The following is a 22,260-nucleotide window of genomic DNA, read 5'->3' as shown; positions in this document are numbered from 1 at the left end:
CAAAGGAGAACAAGACATAAAACTGAACCCGGCTATTACTGTTGCCGTTTGAAGTTCTTCCTTCTTCATTGGTGAATCTCTTGTCTTTACTTAGACTGCTTTCAAGAGGATCACTTTTCCTCCTCAAGAGGTTTCCTTGTAATATACACCCGACTTTCGGCAGCAAGATGTTTTGTCTATTAAGTGCTCCCTCCTCACACAGGAGCTGATATCCTGAACTAACATTTACCTCCATATGTGTAGAATTAGCAACTGAACCACCCAGATCCAGATGTCTGATGGCCTGAAAATAGGTTTATTAATACTACCAGAGGAACATTTAGATCTGCGTGATGGTTAATAATGGTGATCAGATGTTTATGTTTAAGCCCGGGTATCGTCAGAAAATAAAAAAGTAGGAGGCAAATATGAAGATAAATGATGCGTTAAGCTTCACTGCTTTAAAATATAAGCTGCGTCCTGAGCCAGGAATTTTAATGTAGGTTGTATCTTTATCAAAGCAGCAAATAAATTACAAGGAATTTATAAGATGTGAAGTAAAAAAAAACATAAATATATTTTATTTCAAAAGGGTAATGTTATTCACGACATTTTTATCTAGTCTATAAATGGTTACATTTAATTAAAAAGTAATTTGAGAAAAAAAAATCACTAATAAAGTTCTGTCCTTGAGCTGTCCTTTTCTGGAATGTGTTGTAGCAATATATTAGATGTGTGTGTTTGGTATATACTAATGTATAGAAAATGTACATAAAAAAAAAATCCATAAAGATTTTGAAAAGGTTCTGCAACCAATTTGCCATAAGTGAATTCCCCAAAAAGATTATTTTTTTCTGTTTTGAGGAAAGGTATGTCCTCTGTTGTATAAAAAAACCCATATATGAATCCATATGGTATATCTATATATGGCTGTAATTACAAGTCTGATGGGGATTTGGTCATGTCTAAACTAGTTATTGTGAGCAGTGAAAAATTAAGGCTAACAGCGCACATAGAGTATTGAGCACATTTTTAACCCAGATTTCTGTATTGACATTGTGCACACAGAATTGCAGAGGCATTAAAGTGAATGTGATTTTTAAAAAGTTATGAACTTAATGGGGGAATTTATAAAGACGCTAGTCTTAATTTTCCTCTTTATTGGTATCCCACTGCGGAAATGAGCTTACACCAGGATTGTTAAGTTGAGACCAGGTCGAGGTCAAATATGGTCGAGATTTCAGCTGTAACTTTAATGGAAATCAACCACTCAAAAAAACAAAAACATAATAAAAACTAGAAATGCTCACCTCTGTCTGCTCCTCTTCACCTTGATATCGGCACTGTCCATCGCTAGTCTTGACACCCAGAAAAGAAACTTGTATTTGGCAGCAGGGAGTGCGAGGACTAGATGTCCGACGCAATGGACTGCTAATTATGCTCAACCACGCCTTCAACGTGATGTCACCTGGTGGCGAGGGTGTGCACTGTTAGCAGTCCGGAGTACCGGTCATCCTGTCCCCGTACTCCGTGCTGATAATTATAGCTTTCTATTCTAGGTGATCCCGATGTTTTCAAGACTACTGATGGACAGCGCCAGGATCAAGATAAAAAAGGAGCAGAGACGAGAATTTCTAGGGTTTTTTAATTTGTTATTTGGGTGGTTGATTTCTTTTAAAGTTACAAACAATTCCAAAATACTTAATGAAAGTATGTTTCAATGTTCTGCAACACTTTGGTGCACCTTTTTCTGCATAAAGCACTAAGGTGGGGGGGGGGCTAAATTTTGAGAATTTTTTTTTCTATGCTGTTTTATCCTAATACTTAGTGATGCTGTTGGATCATAGATTTCTCCACCAGATTACTTGTCCATATTCATAGGAGAATTGCAATAGAGTTTCTATTCACTTTTAGTTTGTCTAAAGGTCTGCCTTTATGTGCTCTAGCTAAATATAATAAGGTGTCTTTTCGGGATTATGTGTTTATTGATCGTACAGCTCATGAGGGATTACATGGTTGCTGCTCATACAGCACCTGCTCAGTAGGTTAATCCCCTCCTTGCAAGTGCCCACGTCAATGAGTGGAGAGCAAGACAAGATATTAAGATTCTTTTCCACTAATGGAATCCAGACTAAGTCTAAAGCCATGTAAAGGGTGTATCAAAGCTCTGCTATGTGATGTCAGTGGGATCAGTTGCTGGTCAATTTGGAGAATACAGACCTGTAGAGTTTTGTCGATGGGTATATACAGACCAGCAACAAAGTGAATGTGATATCATTACTTGGCTGCAGAAAGTAAACAAGATATATGGTTTCTCTCAATTGTTGTCAGTCTTTATGTCAGGATGATTCAGAAAGTACTAAACAGTCCTGTAGAAATGATATTGAGAATCGGGGTGTTATATGTTGTTGATTTGCTTCATCTTTTTTTGAGGTAGATGCTGTGATTTTGATGTAGCGTCCGGAGGTTTGATGTAGTTACCAGGGCTTTGACCAAGGGCAATTTACAGTGCGTCTTCCAGCACCCACACCACCCTCCAAAGAAAAATTAACATAACTACCATTTTTATGCAAATTAGCTTCTCAGTGCACCAAAAGGCATGTCCCCATCCCTGGTGCAATGAGAAAATAATTGTCATAGAGGTGAAAACTGAATTGTCTCTTAGATATCAGAAGAAATGTAGGATGACGTAGGAGCTGGGAAATTTCCTTTAAAGGTAATATAAATGTACAATACACTGTTATACCCAACAGTAGTAAATATGTTTTCCAATCTTCTGCTGTCCGCCCATCCTTGGAAGGCAGTGAGATGCCCGCTCTCCGGTTTATTCACAACTGCAGACATTAATGCATTGTAATGTGGCCTGAGCCATCGGATAGATTATGACATAATAAGCCCTGTGCCGTTTAGGTGGAAGGAACCCATGAATGTTAAGTGTTTTCCTCTTGAGATAAGTGAATCCTTGTGTCAGCACATATATAATCTCTGGCCAGTGGAAAGGTATTTAAAGTTGTAATTAGTTAGAAAAACTCTGGCTTGTAGGTCGGATAATCCTGTGTGTGCGGGAGGACCTCCGAGAGGAAAAATAACTCAATAAATAGCATCTTTAATTTAAAGTCACATCTGCTGCATGTGTGAGGACAATAACGCATCTCCAGCAAACGTTCCTGACAATGCTGCAAACACCATAACAATCTCAAAGTCATAACCATTATATAGCGCAATGATAATTCCAGAAGTGCTTGCTGATAATTCGCCTAATAAGACGGTTCGTCTAGAAGGCCTTATTGGACTGTGATCTTCAGGTAAATTATAAATGGGGGATTTGAATGTGTTGTAACACAAGTATAATGTCGTAAACTGAATATTTTGGTATTATGTGCATAATTTTGCCATTAGCCGGGCACCGATGGGTATTGACTGAACGTTTCAGAAGCTATTTCAGGGCAATTGTGTCTGGGACTATACGACTTACGGGTGAACTGTTATGGAAGTATATTTTTAATGTGCAGTGTTGTTATTTTTATTATATCTAATGCAAGGCTTTCATTTTTGTGTTTGGCTGGGGCCCAGTACTTGGATAAGGTGAGGTGGATATTTATGGAATATAATTGTAGTTGTTATCAAGAACAATAGGAACCTTTTCTATTGTTGTGCTGATAAGTGGGACCATGTTTTAAAATCTTTATAGAATGGAGAAAATAGGTGGTATATACAGTAGGTTAGATTTACATGTGGCATAAAGCTGGCTTTTAACAATGGATTATTTTCTTTTTAAAAATCTGCATTTCTATCTCTCTGGATGTGACATTTTTGTCATAGGTTTCAAAGTCACTTGGTACACTACAGAAATTAAAATTGACCTAATAAACTTCTCAGTATTTTGTGAAATGGAGTCAATTGTCGTAAATGAAGAAAAGATGCAGCTCGCCAACCCAGTATGTTCCTTCTTTGATTCCAAAACCACTAGTGTGATTGATCGCTTTTGCAGGTCAGGTGTATCTCGATGCCCGATGAACTGAAGCTAGTGTTTCCATAAAAGAAGTTTGTAACCTGGAACCCGTAATTAAAACGGGCATAAAGTAGACACATCGCTCTTAATTAATGGCATGGGTGCCGTGTGAAACCTGTTGACAGAGTATGTCTACCGGTCGATGATGTTTTTAAAGAAGAATAAACCATCAACTTTTTATTACAGATGCTGGGATCCAAACTTTTAACAACTGTTTACAGTGTAGTGAAAATCAACTTTAAAGTGAGTTGTAAATTGGTTGTATAAAGTTACAGTGGAGAGTTAAGTATTAAAGTCTAGTAATCCTTCTCTAAGAAGGACCATTCACTGAAATTGATGGTCTAGCTTCCAGGAGTCCAGAAGTTTTTTTTAAAGGTTTTCCATCACAGCAGAGGACACGCAGTCGAGGAGAGCTTGACTTAAGCGGTGTGACTTTATACAACTAGTGTACATCTCCCTTCAAAGTTGACAGGAAGGAAACTTGATCTAGAAGGTGTTGATCTGCTTTACAACACGGCGGTAGTGGCTATTTAGGTCAATTTCTGTTGACATGTTCTCTTTAAGCATTAAGTTCACGTGTAAATTCTTATTTAGTATTTTTTTTATTCTCTAGAGAAGTTTATGAGAAAATACAAAAACATAAAGGAAACAAACCCAAAAGTATGTATAAAAACAAAACAAAAATGCACTGTTTTGTACGTGTGTGTCACAATTTGCTAATCCATTTTACCGGGAAAAAAACTCTTCAAAAATTAGTTTTTTTCCCTATAAAAATGTGTGGAACCTCTAAAAGTGCAGCTGTAAATTGTTGAGTTTATAAGAAATGTATCCTTCATCCTCATTGGATAGGCCTGCAGCCTATCATTCATTTAGTATAGCACAGAAGCAGTAACTATACTATATTTTAGCTTTGCCTTGTGTTGGTATTTTAGGAGAATAGAGCGACTTACTTTGGTGATTAAACTAGTAAATTTCCTAAGCAACTGGAGAGAGATTACTCAGCACCTTAATAATACTGCATACAATATAATATTTTAATTTATCACTTTCTGCTAAACAAAGGAAGATTATATTATTCCAAAGGGATCTGTGGTCTAGTAGCAATAAATTTCACAAAAAAAATTTCGCTGCACATTCAGTGTAAAATATAGAAAACTATGACGATAAGTGAACAGTGTGTGGAAAGAAGATATAACAGTCATCATCATTGGGACAGACGGGTATAATATTTATATATATGTACATGTGTGTGTGTGTATGTGTGTATATATATATATATATATATATATATATATATATATATATATATATATATATATATAATAATTTTGTGTTTTTAGACACACCCCTTTTAATGTATATATTCAGATGTGCCACTTGAAAATGCTTTGAAACCCAAATTTCATCATAATTCTGGTGTTGTAGTAGATGGGCAATAAGACTAAGCCTTCCAGGGCTTGGGTGTAACTACTACTTCTATAAAATCTGAACTAAAACATTTTGACTCAACTCTACCTATAACCATGTGGTCCAGGTTTGTCAAAATTTTTGAATATTCATCTCTGGTCCAGGATTTTGGACATGTGGATAATCTCAAGACAAATCTGTAAATCTACCCTTTAGGGAAAGGTTAAAAAATAAATAAAACAATAAAACCCTTTCAATGGTGGTGGTGGTGGACGTAATTTTAAAATTTGACCTCTCTAAGCCTTGTCTATTGATTGTGGCTGGTATGATTGTTGGCGTTGTCATGAGATGTGCACTGATGTGGAGAGTATAGTTACAGACCATGAATGAGGTTAGCCGTCCGTTCTGGTCAGGGTGCAGTTTGCAACACTTTAGATATCAGCATATAATTTTCTATGAATAATTACTATTTCTTTAATTTGTGTTCCATGTCAACAAATATTCCTCATTCCTTCTAAATATTAGAGGACTTGTGAGTGTATAGAACCAGCCCTAGCGCAGTTACATAACCCCTCAAGTTTACATAACCCATCTGTAACATTGTACATTGAGCTCCCCTTAGTCATTCAACTCTTTTGTGTTGCGACCATCTTTCTATAATTGCTTGTTTAATAATTGAAGCATAGCGGGCCAAAGGACTTTGTGTGTCCATTAATTTACATTAGGAATGTATACAGCTGGCTAAATGGACATGCAGTTATTGTAACAGCCCCCGATGGAATTGAGACATCCATGTAAGGCGGGAATGTTCTTGGAATATTTTCACGTTTCTAAGATTTTATAATTCAAACGTTCTAATAGGCTACTAGATTTATTGTGGAGCATATTTGTTTCGTGTCATTCCTATAGTTGTACAATAAGCCTTATTTCTACTGCTGCATGGAGTTGATCATGTGAAGTATCAGCCGTCACTCCTGTTGTTACATATGACTGTTTGTAAAGTGCTATATACTGTAAATAAAGATTATTATCAGCTCTGTCATGGGACAGACAGGTGTCTAACCAGCACTTCAAATATTAAAATGTGACAATCTTTTTATCTTAAATATATGGGGGAGATGGACTATAGGTTTCTGGCTTATAGGGCCTTTGCCCACAATTAAAATTTTTTGCTATGGTTTTTCACAATTTTTTTGTGAGCGGTTTGTCCGAGCAGGTCCTTCTTCTGACCATGTTTGCAGCTTGGTCTTCTCTCCTATCGTTGGCGTGGGAGTAGAATTCACACACAACTGACACATGGACTGAAAACAACGAACCGCAGATCCGCCGTGCCCCGAGAAAGCAAAGTTTGGTTTTATTTTGCAGGTAGGTTAAGAATTGGATTTGGATTCTGATGCCTCCATTGAGCACAGTTCTGATGCTTCAGTTTAAGTCGGCCCCTATTATCTCGTAATTATGACACAGAATGTTTTGTACCCTTATTTCTCGGTGCAGCACTTTCGGGGGCACCATAATTGTGGAAAGTTGAGAGCTGATAATAGAACCAGCAAAATTGATTTTTTTTCAAGTCTCTTTACTGCGTTTTCGGTCTTTACAGTACTGAAGCTCTTTAATAATTCTCAGAGCAGTATCTATTCATTTATCAACAGTATCAATGAACTGTATGAATTCTATTCACAGATCTGTCTTAATCTGTCAAAATATCTATTTATAGTGGTAGAAGTCTGCCGGGAGACAGCAAGTTCTGTCTTCATGCAACTTAGTTGCTTTACAGAGAGGAAAATGAAGACAGCGATAGCATGTACGTACTATATATGCGTTTGTACGTCCATACATAGTGGTAGGAGGGGGCACCAAAATATCTTATTTTTTTTAACTTGATGTGCAAATTATGGTCTATATATGCCGGAGTCACTCAATAACATAGCTACTGTAATGTAAAAGGGTAGCCCCAACTTAAGAATTTTATCCGCAATCCACATGCCCCCCACGATCATGAGAATGGGATCCCTAGCTTTTAGGAGAATGGGGATACTATTCTCACCACTGAGTGGAGGAGGTGGCTGAGCAAGGGCACTGCTGCTCCTTTCCATTCTATGAGACTGGCAAGAGATAGTCAAGCGAATTGCACAACAATCTTGAACCTCTCTCTAAGTGGAGCACCATCCTAGCGCTCCACCCATTGAGAACAGGATCCCATTCTCTCGATTGGTGGGGATCCCAGCTGTCAGTCTCTCCACTCAGTTAACCACTATCCTGTGCACTGGGGATAACTTCCACAATTGGGGAACACCTTTATGCCATGTCTATAACATGACCAGCAAAAGCTGTAAAAAAAAGAAAAACAAAAAACTAACCTGTAATTTCTCAGCACGGACATGTCCTTTCTAACAGGAATCATCATTATTCTGAGTCATTGGCTAGTTAACTCCAGAATATCCGTAATATGTATGAATTTTACTGAGAAATTCAGTGTTTTGGAGCAATTTACAGGAAGCCAGCCCGACGTTGTACCGATTTGTGGTTTCAGTGTGAAGTGACTTGCTGTCATATGGAGCGAACACTGGGATATCAGCCAGGTTACCCTCTCTGCAAAGTCAGGGCTGTCACTTCACAATGTTTCCTCATGATTTAATAGCGCTTTAATAGCTTTCCCATTAAGCGCTGGATCAGTTTTTTCCTCATAAATAAGTACATTTAAAAGTGTTTTCCGTATTTGCAAACTCCACAAAGAATCGTGAGGTAAGTGACTCGATGGCTTCTCATATTTAAAGCTATACTTCTATTTGGAACGGTATGTTATCTATGATTGCAGCTAAAATGGTGATTACCGCTAAGGAACCGTCTAGGGACTCATTGTTACAGCCAATCGGATTGTTGGATTTTGAGATGGTTTAAATCGACTATTTACCCCATAGTTATGCTTCGTTTTCGGGCTCATGTAAAGCTAAAGGAAATTTTGAAGAGTTGTGAAGTACTATGTACCACTAAGCTTGGTGAAGTGTTGTGTACAGAGCTATTATGGTTTTTTTTAACCCTGAGGCCCTTTTTCACTTTTGCATTTCCATTTTTTCCTCCCCACCTTCACAAAACCATAACTCTTTTTTATTTTTTCATGTAAAGAGCTTATATGAGAGCTTGTTTTCTGGGTAACACATTGCACTTCATAGTGACGGTATTGAATATTCCATGCTGTGTACTGAGAAGCGGGAAAAGAAATTCAAATAATAATAATAATTCTTTATTTATATAGCGCACACAGATTATGCAGCACTGCACAAGCATGTCAAATTGGTCCCTGTCCCCATGGGGCTCACAATCTAAACAACCTAACAGTATGTTTTTTGGAGTGTGGGAGGAAACCGGAGTACCCGGAGGAAACCCACGCAAACACATGCAGTGAAAATGGTGAAAAAAATGCATTTGTGCAGTATTCTTGTGGGCTTAAATTTTACCGCTTTCACTGTACCCCCAAAATGACATGTCTACTTTATTCTTTGGGTCGGTGTGATCATGGGGATACCGAATTTGTATACGTTTTATAATATTTTCATACATTTACAAAAATTTAAACCTCCTGTCCAAAAAAAAAATTCTAAATGTTGCCATCTTCTGCCACTAATAACTTTTTCATACTTTGGAGTACAGAGCTATAAGTGGTGTAATTTTTTTCAACTTTTGATGACGTTTTCAATTATGCCATTTTTTTAATAGAATTTTAAAAAATGTTCAAAATGGCAAAATGGTATTTTCTACTTTGGGTGCTTTTTTTCCTTTATGGGGTTAAATGCTGTGAAAAAAAGGTGATTATATTTTGATAGAGCTCACATTTTGAGACCCGGCGATTTTTTTTTTTTAATATACATTTTTTTTTTAATTTTACTATTTTCCAGACCCCTAGGTACTGTATCCCTAGGTTGTCTCCTTGATTCTACCATATACAGGCGGTCCCCTACTTAAGAACACTCGACTTACATACGACCCCTAGTTACAAACGGACCTCTGGATATTGGTAATTTATTTTACTTTAGTCCTAGGCTACAAAAATCAGCTGAAACAGTTATCACATGTGTCTGTAATGAAGCTTTAGTGCTAATATTGATTCTTATGACAACCCAACATTTTTAAAATCCAATTGTCACAGAGACCAAAAAAGTTCTGGCTGGGATTACAATGATAAAATATACAGTTCTGACTTACATTCAAACTCAACTTAAGAACAAACCTACAGACCCTATCTTGTATGTAACCCGGGGACTGCCTGTACTGCCATACTACAGGACATTTGAGTTCCTTTGTTTGAGCTGTGTGAGCAATCTGGCCTTCCACCATTTTTGGCTTTTTTTTATTGCTATAATGGTACAGAAATTGGTAAATGACGACTGAGATATTAACAGATAATTGCATGGTCAAATGTGAAAGATGACTACTTTCAGATAGAAGCCAATTTTCATGGGTCCTCCAGGTAGTGGGCAGTATGAAGGCTGCTGCCCACAATGAGCTTGGTCCAACAGACCTTCTACGTGCTTCCATGATTTACTGGACTGAACATAAAACAACTGAACTGAATTCTGATTCTGAGTCCAGTAATTATACATTTTTAAAGGTGTATGAAGTGCGTTTGTCAGAGCAAAATCACACCTGGGCAATGGGCTTTACATATCTGAATACTGACTACGGTACTCTGTGCCGGAACAACTCTGTCTTGTAGAGGACATCCCACCTCTCTACCACCAGCATGTTCATATATGCTAAAAACAAGGTTTGGCCAGGAAAGACAACGCCTCTAAAGTTCTACAAAACACAGAAATTGTGAACAATAATTCTATGAAAAGCTCAGCATAATGTGTAGATGCCTTCTAATGAGTAATTCATTAATAAGCAAGAAGTGGAGCAGTGTTCTCGATGATGATAATTGCATCAAGTTGCAGATCCCACATGTGAATGGACTTCTGTAAAATGGTTTCTCTTATAATTGGATTTTTTAGACTCTGTTGCTGATCTAGATCTCCAGATGCTTTTGTGATTTGCTTGGGGTTTTCAGAGTCTCAGCTGCCCGAGTTTTCAGTATTTGTTTGTGTCTACGCTGATGTTCTGTGCAGATTACTTCTCTAATCTCAATATTCAAATCTCTGTCAGCAAAGGCAAGCAAACACCGACCAGATAACCTGGATTTGTGGAAGGATTTGCTGCTGGATGTGACCTTACACTAAAAGATTTCTAAGCAGAGTTGTAAATGCGCATTTCCCTGTTCTGTGCTATAATGAAATCCTGACCATATCTGAATTGGGGCAGATGTTATACTTTGCTCTAATTTTTTATTATGTATTCACTTACTTCTTCACTGCTCTAGTCTTCATCACAAATTATAGAATTGTCACCTTGGGAAGGTCATGGAGGGTGTAGATATCATATTGTGCTCTGTGATCTAAGAGGACATGTTTATGGTTCTCATTTGTGAATTTTTGGGTAGGAATGAGAATATATGAACATATATAATAATGTATTCAAGTCCTCTCTTATTTTTATAGATATTACTTGATTTCTAGAATTGTAATATTGGTGACTTAGTAGCGATAAATGAACCTAAGCTAGGCCGTTAACGTGCCCTAAGCAGTGTAAAATGGACATATTAGAAATGGAGCTGATCCAAAATATTTCCAAATTGGTGCACAACAAAGACTACACGTTTGGCACTTCAAGTTGAGTGCTTCTTCAGGTCTGTGTATACTCTGGAGTTGAGTATTTAGTATAGGTAATGCATGTTAGATACAATTTTTGCACAACTTCTTTAATGGAGGGATCTCCATGCGGAGGACAGTCTTACTTTAAATAATTCTGCGCTAATTTTCTACTTCTAGGGCACACTGCCCTAGACATTTTCACAAAGTTTGTCTTTAACCATTGCAACTTTGTAAAATTTATGTAAATTTTCAGCAAACATGACTTATACAGAAAACGGTTTACAATAAATTTAACTGTACATAGCTCCCTCTAGTGGTGGCCACATGTTTCCCGGTATTTATTATGCAGTTGTTTCTATGAAGAGCAATGTGCTTGTAATTGACCTTTTCTTTGTAGTTAAACACATACATGCTGTTTTACAAGCTTTCTGTACCTATACATGTATATGTATATGTAAGGCTATATAAGGTAAAATGTGAAGGTATTATTCCACCAGATACTTATTGTAAAGAGGTTCATGTCTTCAATACTACAGGAATGAAGAACATGTTTTATTTGGAAACTATGCATGAGGCTTTACAAGACGGCCATGCACAAAGTCTTGTGTGAATGTTTCCGTCATCCAGAGCATCCTGGAGTCTAATGAAGTAATCAGTAAGGACCCTCAAATACTCCTCTAATCATCAGATGTGAAATATTTAAGGGCGTCTGATGACTCCAGGAATATGTTTATGTGGGAGGTTGGCGGTATGACCTCCAGTTATGTCTCCTTAGGAAAGGTATTTCATTTTCTGGGCCATAACACTCTTGTAAGTGGACATAAATGTGATTTTCAATACCTTACGATATTGAGTTGTAACACGTGTTGGCTGATATAGATTTACTATCATTTAATATCATTTTGACCTTTTATCTCTTGTCTTTTTTTTGTAGGTAAGTGACCTTTCTCGTTGATTTATTGAGAATCGGACAGTAAGAATTGGAACTTTTCATGTGTGAAACGTACCCTCCTAGAGACACACAAAGGTAGAAATCATGACTTTGTCATGGATCAGTGGTCCGGTTATGTTTGTGTTCACGTGCTGTTCTCTAAGGGTAAGAACATTCTCCTCTTCTCTGTGCAACCGTTTAATGCATTTATAATGCACCTTATATCTGGTCTGATGTCCTCTATTATTTTCCATTGTTAGTATATCAAGTTCAAAAGAATTGTTAGTCTAGATATGTTTTGAGTAATGGGTAAAGCGGTGTGTATATATAATATATATGGCTCGCTGGTCAGTACTGTTGTCCTGCAACATTGGGATCCTAAGATCCAATAAAATAAGTTCAGCGTTGTATAGAGTTTTTTTGCTCTGCCCAAATTTCTATGGATTTTCTCCACACTACAGAAATGTATTGGTAGGAGAGGGAACAGTTGTTCGACTACCATATACCTGACCAATCTTCAGACTAACACCAATTATACATGAGCAAGTTTCTTTCAGTAAACTCAACCCGTGGGTCAATGGGATTTAACGACCCAAACATAAAACTACTGAACTGAACTGATATGCTGAGTTTAGTTCAGCAGTTCTGGATTCCATCTGGTAAATCCAACAACAATCTGGGTCACGTACAATCAACCTAAGTAGAAGACAGGACAGGACAAGATTAAGAATCGATTTTGCTAAATTTAAACAAAGGGAGTAAATAGATTCCTAAAAGTCAACTATTCAACTATTCAACTATTCACAAAAACAACTGACTTCCTTCGTCTTCGCATCATATGCATTTTATTTTGTATTGCCAATAGCTTCTATAGACCAAGCACCATGGAGACTACTACTAGTAATTCACACGCTTTGCTCTGCTCTGTTCATCACATACTGTAAGCTGTAGCTACGTGAGATTTATGGGCAAAGCCATATTATTATCATTACTGATGCTGATTATAAGTCGTCGAGGCGGGAGCTGCTGTGTGCATTTCTCATTCTGTCTCGCTCTCAGGAGTGCGATCTTGTACAAATATACACGTAGATCTGCCTATACCCCAGAGGCACATATGGTGCGCAAAAGTGTTTTTCCTTGCTGATGAAGAGGCAGCCTGGAAGGAGAATGGTCCCTGGTGCTTTGTCGTTCCATTCCAGTAAGGAACTCCACACGAGTGCTGCTTGATCCATACTGCGGCCTGCTAGACTGTGCTTTTTAACACTCCCTGCTATGCTTTATGACAGACTAATGGCATCGCCCCTCCTAGGAGCCTTATGAGCTGCAGGAACTGATTTGTTAACCATTTTAGTCTCTAAGGCACAGGTAATGTGTGTATAGTGTGAAAGTAGAGTTACAGGTGTGTGTAAGGACAGGTGTCGCATGGACAGTCGCTAAATAGCTGCCACTCGGCTTTCCATCATATAGAACCTTAAGAAAACAAACACGTTGTAAGCTTTATCCTACAATTAGAGCAGAAATTGCTTATTGACAAGCTTCTAATTGCACTTGCCATAGTAAATCCCCTGATATATCTTTTATCAGTCTGAATGCATTGTGTGGCTAGACTTAAAGGAAACCTACCACTTCTGAAGGTAGGTATGAGATGCAAACACCGGGCACCAGCTCAGGGTGAGCTGGTGCCGGTGCTTAGTCTCGTTAGTGTTAAAACCGCGGTATCGCGGTTTTAACACTTTTTAAACTTTATAGTAGAAACTGCTTCGGCGCTGCGCGCGACCGTGCGCGCGCAACGCCTGCGGCATTTCCAATGTAGGCGCGCGCACGATCGTGCGCACGCAGCGCCGAAGCAGTTTCTGCTAGAAAGTTTAAAAAGTGTTAAAACCGCGATACCGCGGTTTTAACACTAACGAGACTAAGCACCGGCACCAGCTCACCCTGAGCTGGTGCCCGGTGTTTGCATCTAATACCTACCTTCAGAAGTGGTAGGTTTCCTTTAAAGAAAGTCTCCAGCATAATTTAATGAATTATGGGAAAATCAACACATAAGTGGCACACCCAGATCCTTTGGTATGTCTTAGGACAAGAACTGACGTGGGGGTAAAGATAATGTTCGTAGAAAGGGGTCTATATAGTTTGTATACACATGAATGACCATTGGCATTAGGGCCTTCACCCCCAGACGAAGGCTGTCTATCAGCCGAAACGCACGTCGGGGTTGCTGCTATCTTGGGCAACGATCATGGGTAAGCTTTACACAGCATCCTCAGTATACTCTTTTTAGGAAATATGGTTTCACACTTCCTATGCTTACCAACAGTATTATTTTACATCTGTATATGGCCACTGAAGCCTATATCTGTTTACGTTCATTGTTAAATGTCTTGATCTGTTGCCTGAGATGCAACTCTTGCTTGTGTCCCCTTTGGAGTGGGATAATTTTTAACCAGTGTGTTATTTTGCTTTAATAAAATTTGCATCCTTTACTATCACCATGTCATTTTGCAGTTATTGTTGGTTTTTCATCCCTCTTTATTGAGGGTTGAACAGTAGGTTTTACTTATTTATGCTTTCCAACAAACCTCATGGTATAAAACCACTAAAGGGAAGCAATACTACTACATTACGATAAATGTTACATGACTACTATAACAGTGTTGCTTTTCCCTAACTGTGTGTGTTCATTTTTGGTTAACATAAGTGGCACACACAGATCCTTTGGTAAGTCGTAGGACAAGAACTGACGTGGGGGTAAAGGTAATGTACGTAGGATGGGGTCTATATAGTTTGTATACACATGAATGACCATTGGTATTAGAGCCTTCACTCCCTTTTAGAGATGAGCGGAGCTGAACTGCCAATCCGGCAAATTAACCCTACTAGGCATTGCTGTCATTGGCCAAGGAGACACCTCTGGCCAATCAAAGCCATTGCTAGAGAAGTTAATATCCTGGATTGGCTGTTTGGAGGAGGGAAGGGGGTCGCATGGGGCACACCCAAACCCCTATGGGAACTTTTTAGTCTAATCATCTCTACTCCCTATCCATTTACTCATAGCCTAAGTGTACATATGTCATGTACATATCTCCCCCTAATAAATGAAACAATTTTGAATGTAAAACAGAGTTTTCTCTACTATTGTACGAGAACTGGTATAAGATAGGTAACTTCTAATTCTGGGTTACAATCGCATTGTAAAATGAACTGAAATAAAATCAACGTTTTCTTATATATCTTGCATCTCCACCGAACACCTGCTATTGCCCTCGAGAAATAACATCCCCTATGTATTAAGTTCAAAATCTCAAGCTTGTTTTCTTAAGAAACTCAATTCCCTTCAGGTACAATATTTTTCACTTTTCATCCACTTAACAATTCCAAACAGTTAAATGCATTAAAGGCTATTATCGCTCGTTTATGAGGGATTGTCACTTGTGTGAGTGGCAGAACCAGCTGTTGGATACGGAGGGCGCCTAAAGTTACAAAAATAATTAAAATGTTAAACCTTGCCATTTTTTCTCGTAATGCAGTGGTTACAATGCTAATAGAATAGATGTCTCTATATAGGTGGAACTTGTTATTTTTGTCTGGCACCATCAATGGCAGGAAGTGGCAGGGCTTTTGGTGCCTGGAACTGATTTTAATCAAGACGTATTCTAATTCTATTTATTCTTCGAGCTGTTAGTCATACATGCATAGGAATAAGGAACACAGTCTGAAATAATGCTTGCCTTTGGGGAAATAGACTGTGAAGTCCTGCTTGTGTAGTTTGAGACTGCATTCGCATCTATTTTGTCCCTCCATCTTAAGGATAAGTCATGAGGTTTCCCGATGTACCTTATAATGATGAGAACTGACCTATCCTGCTGTATACAGCGGTATATGTCATCCGGTGCCACCACCACCTGAATGCAGGAGGAGGAGTGAATTGGCTACAGCTAATGATCGGTCTGTTTCCTCAGTAATGTCACTGACTTTTAAATCTTCTGACTATGGTCGGATTCTTCTCACAAATAGCTTCTCTTGTCTGCACAGTGCAGTGCTCTCTGCTTCCTGCCCCTCCCTCCTGCATTACAAGACCAGCTCAGACACAGGCACTTCCTGCCAGCAAGTGGCATGCGGAGACTTGCTCTACAAGCTAATGACAGATAAGGTCTTTATAGCAGAGCTGACTGTTCATTTTATTGGTTAGGTGAGTTAGCAGAACTGAGAGTGTCATGGCGGTTTATATCGATCTCCTGGATCTCATCATCTCTCATCTCTTTTTCTGTGTCCGATACTAGTGAATGATCTGATGCTAAATAAAAGTGTAGATAAACCTTGTACCCTGATAATCTGAGCACATTGTCGGCACACAGCATCTCCTAGCACAGAGGGATTATAATGTGGCTGCTTAGAGTCTGATAAAGAGTGTGATAAAACTGAGTAAAATTGTAAAGTAAGGGGGTTTAAAATTAACTTTGTGTAAACCTCACTAGGGGATTCAAATTTGAGAACTTTTTTTGCAAACCCCTTTAATGTTTACGTTTAGTATTTACGCCAGGAAAGCTGAGCATATATAAAAGTGCCTGGATAGAAAAAAGGAACTGTCTGGTCTTACTTTTCACCTCACAAAGGTACAGTAAAGCCTTGTCCAGTTTTAGGTATGGGATGTATGGGTTCAACTTCTGGCCACTAGGAGCTGCAGTCAAAAGGAAGGAGAGAAAGGATGCAGCATCTCCAGTACAATTTCATGTATGGATCACTGGATCCTTAGTACAAAAATGTGATTTTTTTTTTCTATTTAAAATAAAATCCCATAAATATTGTAACATTTTAAAAGAAAACATATTTGTATTGGAGGTGTAACTGATATGTGAATAGTCATATTTTCGGAATACTTTTACTATATATATTTTTTTTATTGTTGTTGAAGACTTTCTTATTATTTAATCATCACAAGTGCCAGAAAAGTTTGTACAAAGCTTCTCACTATCACTGTCGTTCTGATATTTCCAGACGGTGGGAGCCGACAGATGACTCTGAATATCGGTGTAAAGAATTATTGTGGGTTATGTTATTTCTTTACTTCCTTTCCCATGTGCCTAAAATAACTTGTACAATGGTTAGAATTCCCAGGACTGATTCCACATATTACAGAGGACAACTTGGAGACATCCATGTATAACTAGTCTATGGAAGGCATATAGGCTCATTATAGTTAACATTACCCCTACTTGCTCCTATTATACAGTATATTCTTTCTACAGAATTTATAATCTGATTGCCCCAAAGACTAAGAGCTGTCTAATTACACTGTCTCCCCCCATAAACAATTCATGGAAATTCCCAGAGGAAGTAGACAATTGCTTAGCACAGTATGTTGAGAAAATAGAGGGGTGAGTTAATAACTAATAAAAATAAAGGGGAGGATACAAGCCTGGAGCCTGGATACAATGAATGGAAAAGTAGTAAAAGTTTTGTGCCTGATTGTTCTGCTTCCTGCATTAATCCAGTTACCTATCTGTCCTCTGATTTCCCATGGATTAACAATATGTGTAGACTGAGGGCTGTCAACAGGTGTAGTTATGAAAGATCTGCACGATCTGATTGGACTGCTGAGGGGAAGTGACCACATTTCCTAAGAAAAACAATTAAATTGTATTTACAATAGTATTTTCAGTTCTGTTTCCGCTCACATTTGTTGGAAGTAAATACTAACATTTATTGTCCAGCAATGAGGATTTTAAAAACTTTTTTTTTTTTTAATTCAATACTGACTTTGTCGAGTGAAGAGGGGCAAAAGAGCATTTGTATCACAGAAACCATGTGAGTTTCCAAAAGTGATGTTAACACATGATTGGTAGGTTTGGAAAGCCATTTAATTTTTTGGGTCTTTCAACTGTCTCCACCGATTGTAGATTTCAGGGAAAATATGCATTGGGCAAGTTTATAATCAGCTGCCCAATTCTTTGGTTCTGTGGATATTACCTGCTACCATAATAGTGTTAACTTTATTTTTCAAATTCATATTTTTCTTGTGGATCAAAATCTTTACAATGTATCGATGGTGACTTTGTAATAACACCACTATACTATAGACCAGTGATGGCTAACCTATGGCACTGGTGCCAGAGGTGGCACTCAGAGCCCTTTCTGTGGGCACTCAGGCCATCACCAGAGATGACTCCAGGTATCTTCCTACAGTCCCAGACAGCCCAGGACTTGCTGTGCACAGAGCTATATTAAAGTGACAGCTGTACCTGGGACTATTTTCTGCTTTATTGGTGTCCTCAGGGTGCTGGTATCAATGAAAGCTGTGACAAAGAAGGACGTATAAATCACAAATTAAATTTCTGTGTTGGCACTTTGCGATAAATAAGCGGGTCTTTGTTGTAGTTTGGGCACTCGGTCTCTAAAAGGTTTGCCAACACTGCTATAGACGGAGCCCTTCCAGCTACGTCCAATGTATAGTAACCGACACCCCAAGGTTAACTGGTGGATGTCTCTGTTGACATATCCCCCCGCCAATGGAAAATTGATCACCCATCCTGTGGATTGGTCAACCATTTCAAATTCCTATGAAGTGGCCAGACCACCTGTAAAGGTGCCCATACATCCTCAAAAGTGGTCAGCTAGGTACTTGTTTAGCCAACAGTTTTCCTCATGATACATCTGCCTTTTCCTAACTTTGTGGGGCCACATTTCAAGATACAAAATCCTTCCTAAAACCAAACAAGACATCCAACAGTCAACTTTTTTTTCTGATGTTTATGGGGTGTGGGGGGCTTATGAGTAAATTGACTTTGTATGTCTATCCTGTGCTCTGCAGTGTTTGATTATCCAACAACACGAAAAATGGATGGAAGTAATTTTAGTGCCAAATGCTGAATGTTTTCCTTCGCATTTGATGATAAACTCTCAAAGCCTTACTGTCTTTTTAAGTAATTCTTGTCTCCTAAATATGTGATAAGCTAGTTTACTGTCTGCTTTAAAGCATTCCGGCATCTGAACACAGACCACGCTCGTGTAAACATGGCAGCTCCACTTTGAGATCATATCTCCAAAGTTCACTGTCAGTTCTAAGAGAAGAAAACCCTGGGGATGGGGCACAAAGGCCTCCTGAAAGCAGAACGTTTCATAACCGGATCCCCTTCCAGGGCAGCTGTAGGAGACTGGACAAAGGTCCTGTGTTTAATGACTAAATATTATTTAGAAGTGGCTTCATTTACATTATGAGTTTCTCCAATGAAGTAAAGATGATAGCACTCGGGGAAATAGCACCGTGTAAGCACTGGTGAGCCTACCATGGCGTGTCTTCAGACGACTTGTGTATTAGACCTGTACTGTATGGATATTTCATCAGCACAGCAACACAGCTGTTTAGGAATTTACATTTTTATACTATGGGTTTCAAGGGTTGTAAAAATAATAAAGAAATAATAGTAACCTTTTTCGTCTCTCCACCAGCCTCTGTTGGTAAACAAGGGCTCAGTGATGATGTTGGTATGACAGGCAGTGCTGGATTGGAGTATTAGAGAAGTAAGGAACTTACCATAAGAATACACTTAATGGACAACCCCTTTAAGGCACCTTTTTACATATTGGATAGTCATCAGGTACTTCTTAAACTGGCAGTCCCCATTGACAGGTATCTTGAGGTGTGTGGGAAGGTTGTGAGTTCCTCCAATTAGATATATTACCAAATATGCATGGGGGGGTGGGGTCCATTCCCATTAATGTAAGGTCAGTTCTTCAGAAACAAATATTTTTTACAGTTCTTGAGGGTCCAACAAGTTATTGCCCTGATGACCATAAACTAGGTTTGAAGTCCCCTTAATATATAGGTGGGAAGTTGGTTAAACCTGTTACAGACTCTAATCCATCAGAAGAAAGGATTGAAATGAAATGTATTATTGTAACACTCCAGGTTTTATCCAAGCCATGCATGACCAATGTTCCTGATGATCTTTAGGTTTTATCCTATTTTGGTTTGGATTCAATGGCCCTGTATGATACAGTTACAGAATGTACTTGGCTTCCCATGAGGTATTTGCATTGTATTTTTAGTAGACAGGGGTGTATTGTCTGTGATGAAAAAAAAAACTTCAACAGAACATTGATTAAACCCTCCCAGACTCTTAACCCATAGACACCAATCACTCAGTCGTATTGGACACATGTTAAAAGGCCAAAGAACAGTGCAGGTTGTTTAAACTCAGCAGTCATTGCCGCTATCGAACACTCCTTCTTTACTGATTGATTAACCCGGGGTAAATCATGTACAAATGAACGGTAAACCTTTTCCAGACTTCATTTGTAAGACCCTGCAGAATGAATGGTGACTTAGCGCAGTCAGTGATGGAGACAGACTGGCCGTTCCTGCAGAGTATTGTATTGTGCCCAATGCAATAATAGTTAATGACCTGGGATTCCGAAGAGAAGAGGAAAAATCTATTGGATGGACCTGATCAATGCTAGTAGTAATTCTTAAAGAATTACACGTGAGTTGACTTGAGGAGAGAGACTCCATATTGACCACATAATCTAATATATATATATAGGATTTGTAATATCCTTAAAATATGCTATAACAAAAAAAATAGAGAATCCAATATATATAGTGGCCTAAACTCCCCCTTGCAGGTGAGTTAAAGGTACAGACAGAGACTACCCTCATAGTGATGTCTAAATGGTGGAATTTGCACCTTGAAGGGCTTTTAGTCCTTCATGTCAAAATGCATCTTCCAAGGTTATGTGTTAGATTAAGCCCAAGTGTATTTTATTGCAATTAGGGGAAATGCAAACCATAGATTTATCTTTAATTATTAAAGGAACACTAAACATATAAACAAAATATTGGGGCACATTTACTTACCCAGTCCTGTCGCAATCCCTGCTGTGCGTTCTCCGAAAATCTTGAACTCCGGCGCGATTCATTAAGATTGTGCGCCCGATATCCTGCATGTGTCGCTCCCCGCTCAGGTCCGCCGGAGTTCACCTTCTTCTTCCCGGTGTATGTAAGTGCATTGTCTTGTGACACAATTTAAATGTTAAGTCCCGCGCTTAGTCTGAATCCATCAGATCGTCCGAATTCATGCCTACCGATTTGTGTCGCATGAAAGCCTGCGCGATTGCGACGCAATCCGATCGTGTGCGCCACAATAGCCTTTTAAATGAGGCGCCTTCTGTACGGTCTGCGGACCCTTACTAAATGAGCCCCATTTTGTCAATTACACTTTGAAATGGTTAATAATTTCTTCTTTGTGTGTCTCAATATCAGCTATACTTTCCCCTCCTTTGCACTGTTGTATGTCCAGCTGTAAGACAACTGGCTGCAGCAGAAGTCTCCCCTCTTTGCGTTCCTTGCAGCAGGACAACCCTCTCCCATGATTAGGTCTAGCTGATCTCCAACTAAGAATGAATTAACCCTTTAAGTTTAGCTGTATTTCTGCATGACTTCAGTAAGACACGGTATATTTAGTAGATCAAACATATTTGGATATTTATTGTGTTTTTTAACAAAGCTATTACGGTAAATTCCTTTCTTTTCATTCCATATAATAACTAATATAAACTAAAAATGTTTTTATCTTGCCCTAAAAGTTATTGAAATTGTTCTGTAATAGCAGAACAGCCCCAGAAAGGTTAAGATGTTACTTTGCCATTAAATCTGTCCTTTTGCTGTAATTTGCATGGCGCTGCCATCCAGTGATGTTTCTGTCACAAAGCCTCTGCGGGGAGACGGCATCTGACATTTAACTTTAACAATGTCTTTAATTAGAAAAAGTAATTAATATAAAGTTAAAGTCTCATCATGATAGATTGGCAGACACGTACTTTGTGGAGTGATGTCTCTTCAGCCGGCACATACAGTTATTACTACCGTTGGGGAGTTGTACTGTGTAGTAATAGGGGCTTCTTGATTTCATAGTCTACATAACTGATCTAAAGAATAGTAAGATGAATTACTTGATTTCTTTGTTATCCATTGTATAACGTTGAGGATATACAACAAAAATTCTCAGATTAGTCAGCAACTAATAATACAGTGACAAAAACGGGTAGCATCTACTGCCGAGCGGGGTTTACAGTTTGTAGCAGAATTGGGAAACCTATCATAGGCCAAGTTCACACCCCCACTCGTGGTATCCATTACTTTGCCAAGGGTATCATTCAGAGCCCTCTCTGTGGGCACCCAGGATGATTGTCATACAGAACTCGGTAGTCCCATGCTCACTGCTGTTTTGGAACAACACATCCTGGGCTGC

At 38.6% G+C, this 22,260-nt stretch overlaps 1 protein-coding gene across 3 annotated transcripts in view; it reads left to right on the top strand.

Annotated features, from left to right (window-relative positions):
• Positions 1 to 22,260, top strand: part of UNC5B (unc-5 netrin receptor B) — a 112,366-nt gene that overhangs the window by 31,352 nt on the left and 58,754 nt on the right. Inside the window, exon 1 of one of the 3 annotated variants that reach the window (XM_072130853.1) lies at positions 12,115 to 12,178. The exons of the other annotated variants lie outside the window; for them this stretch is intronic. Within the exon in view, the coding sequence (XP_071986954.1) occupies positions 12,130 to 12,178 (49 nt within the window). The 5' untranslated portion in view covers positions 12,115 to 12,129. Of the gene's footprint in view, positions 1 to 12,114; positions 12,179 to 22,260 lie in introns of those variants that run through there. 3 annotated transcript variants of the gene reach the window in all.

The sequence above is a fragment of the Engystomops pustulosus genome, chromosome 11 (assembly GCF_040894005.1).
Source record: "Engystomops pustulosus chromosome 11, aEngPut4.maternal, whole genome shotgun sequence".
Taxonomy (NCBI): domain Eukaryota; kingdom Metazoa; phylum Chordata; class Amphibia; order Anura; family Leptodactylidae; genus Engystomops; species Engystomops pustulosus.
Note: the sequence above shows the minus strand (reverse complement) of the source record. Positions and strands in the feature narration are given on the sequence as shown.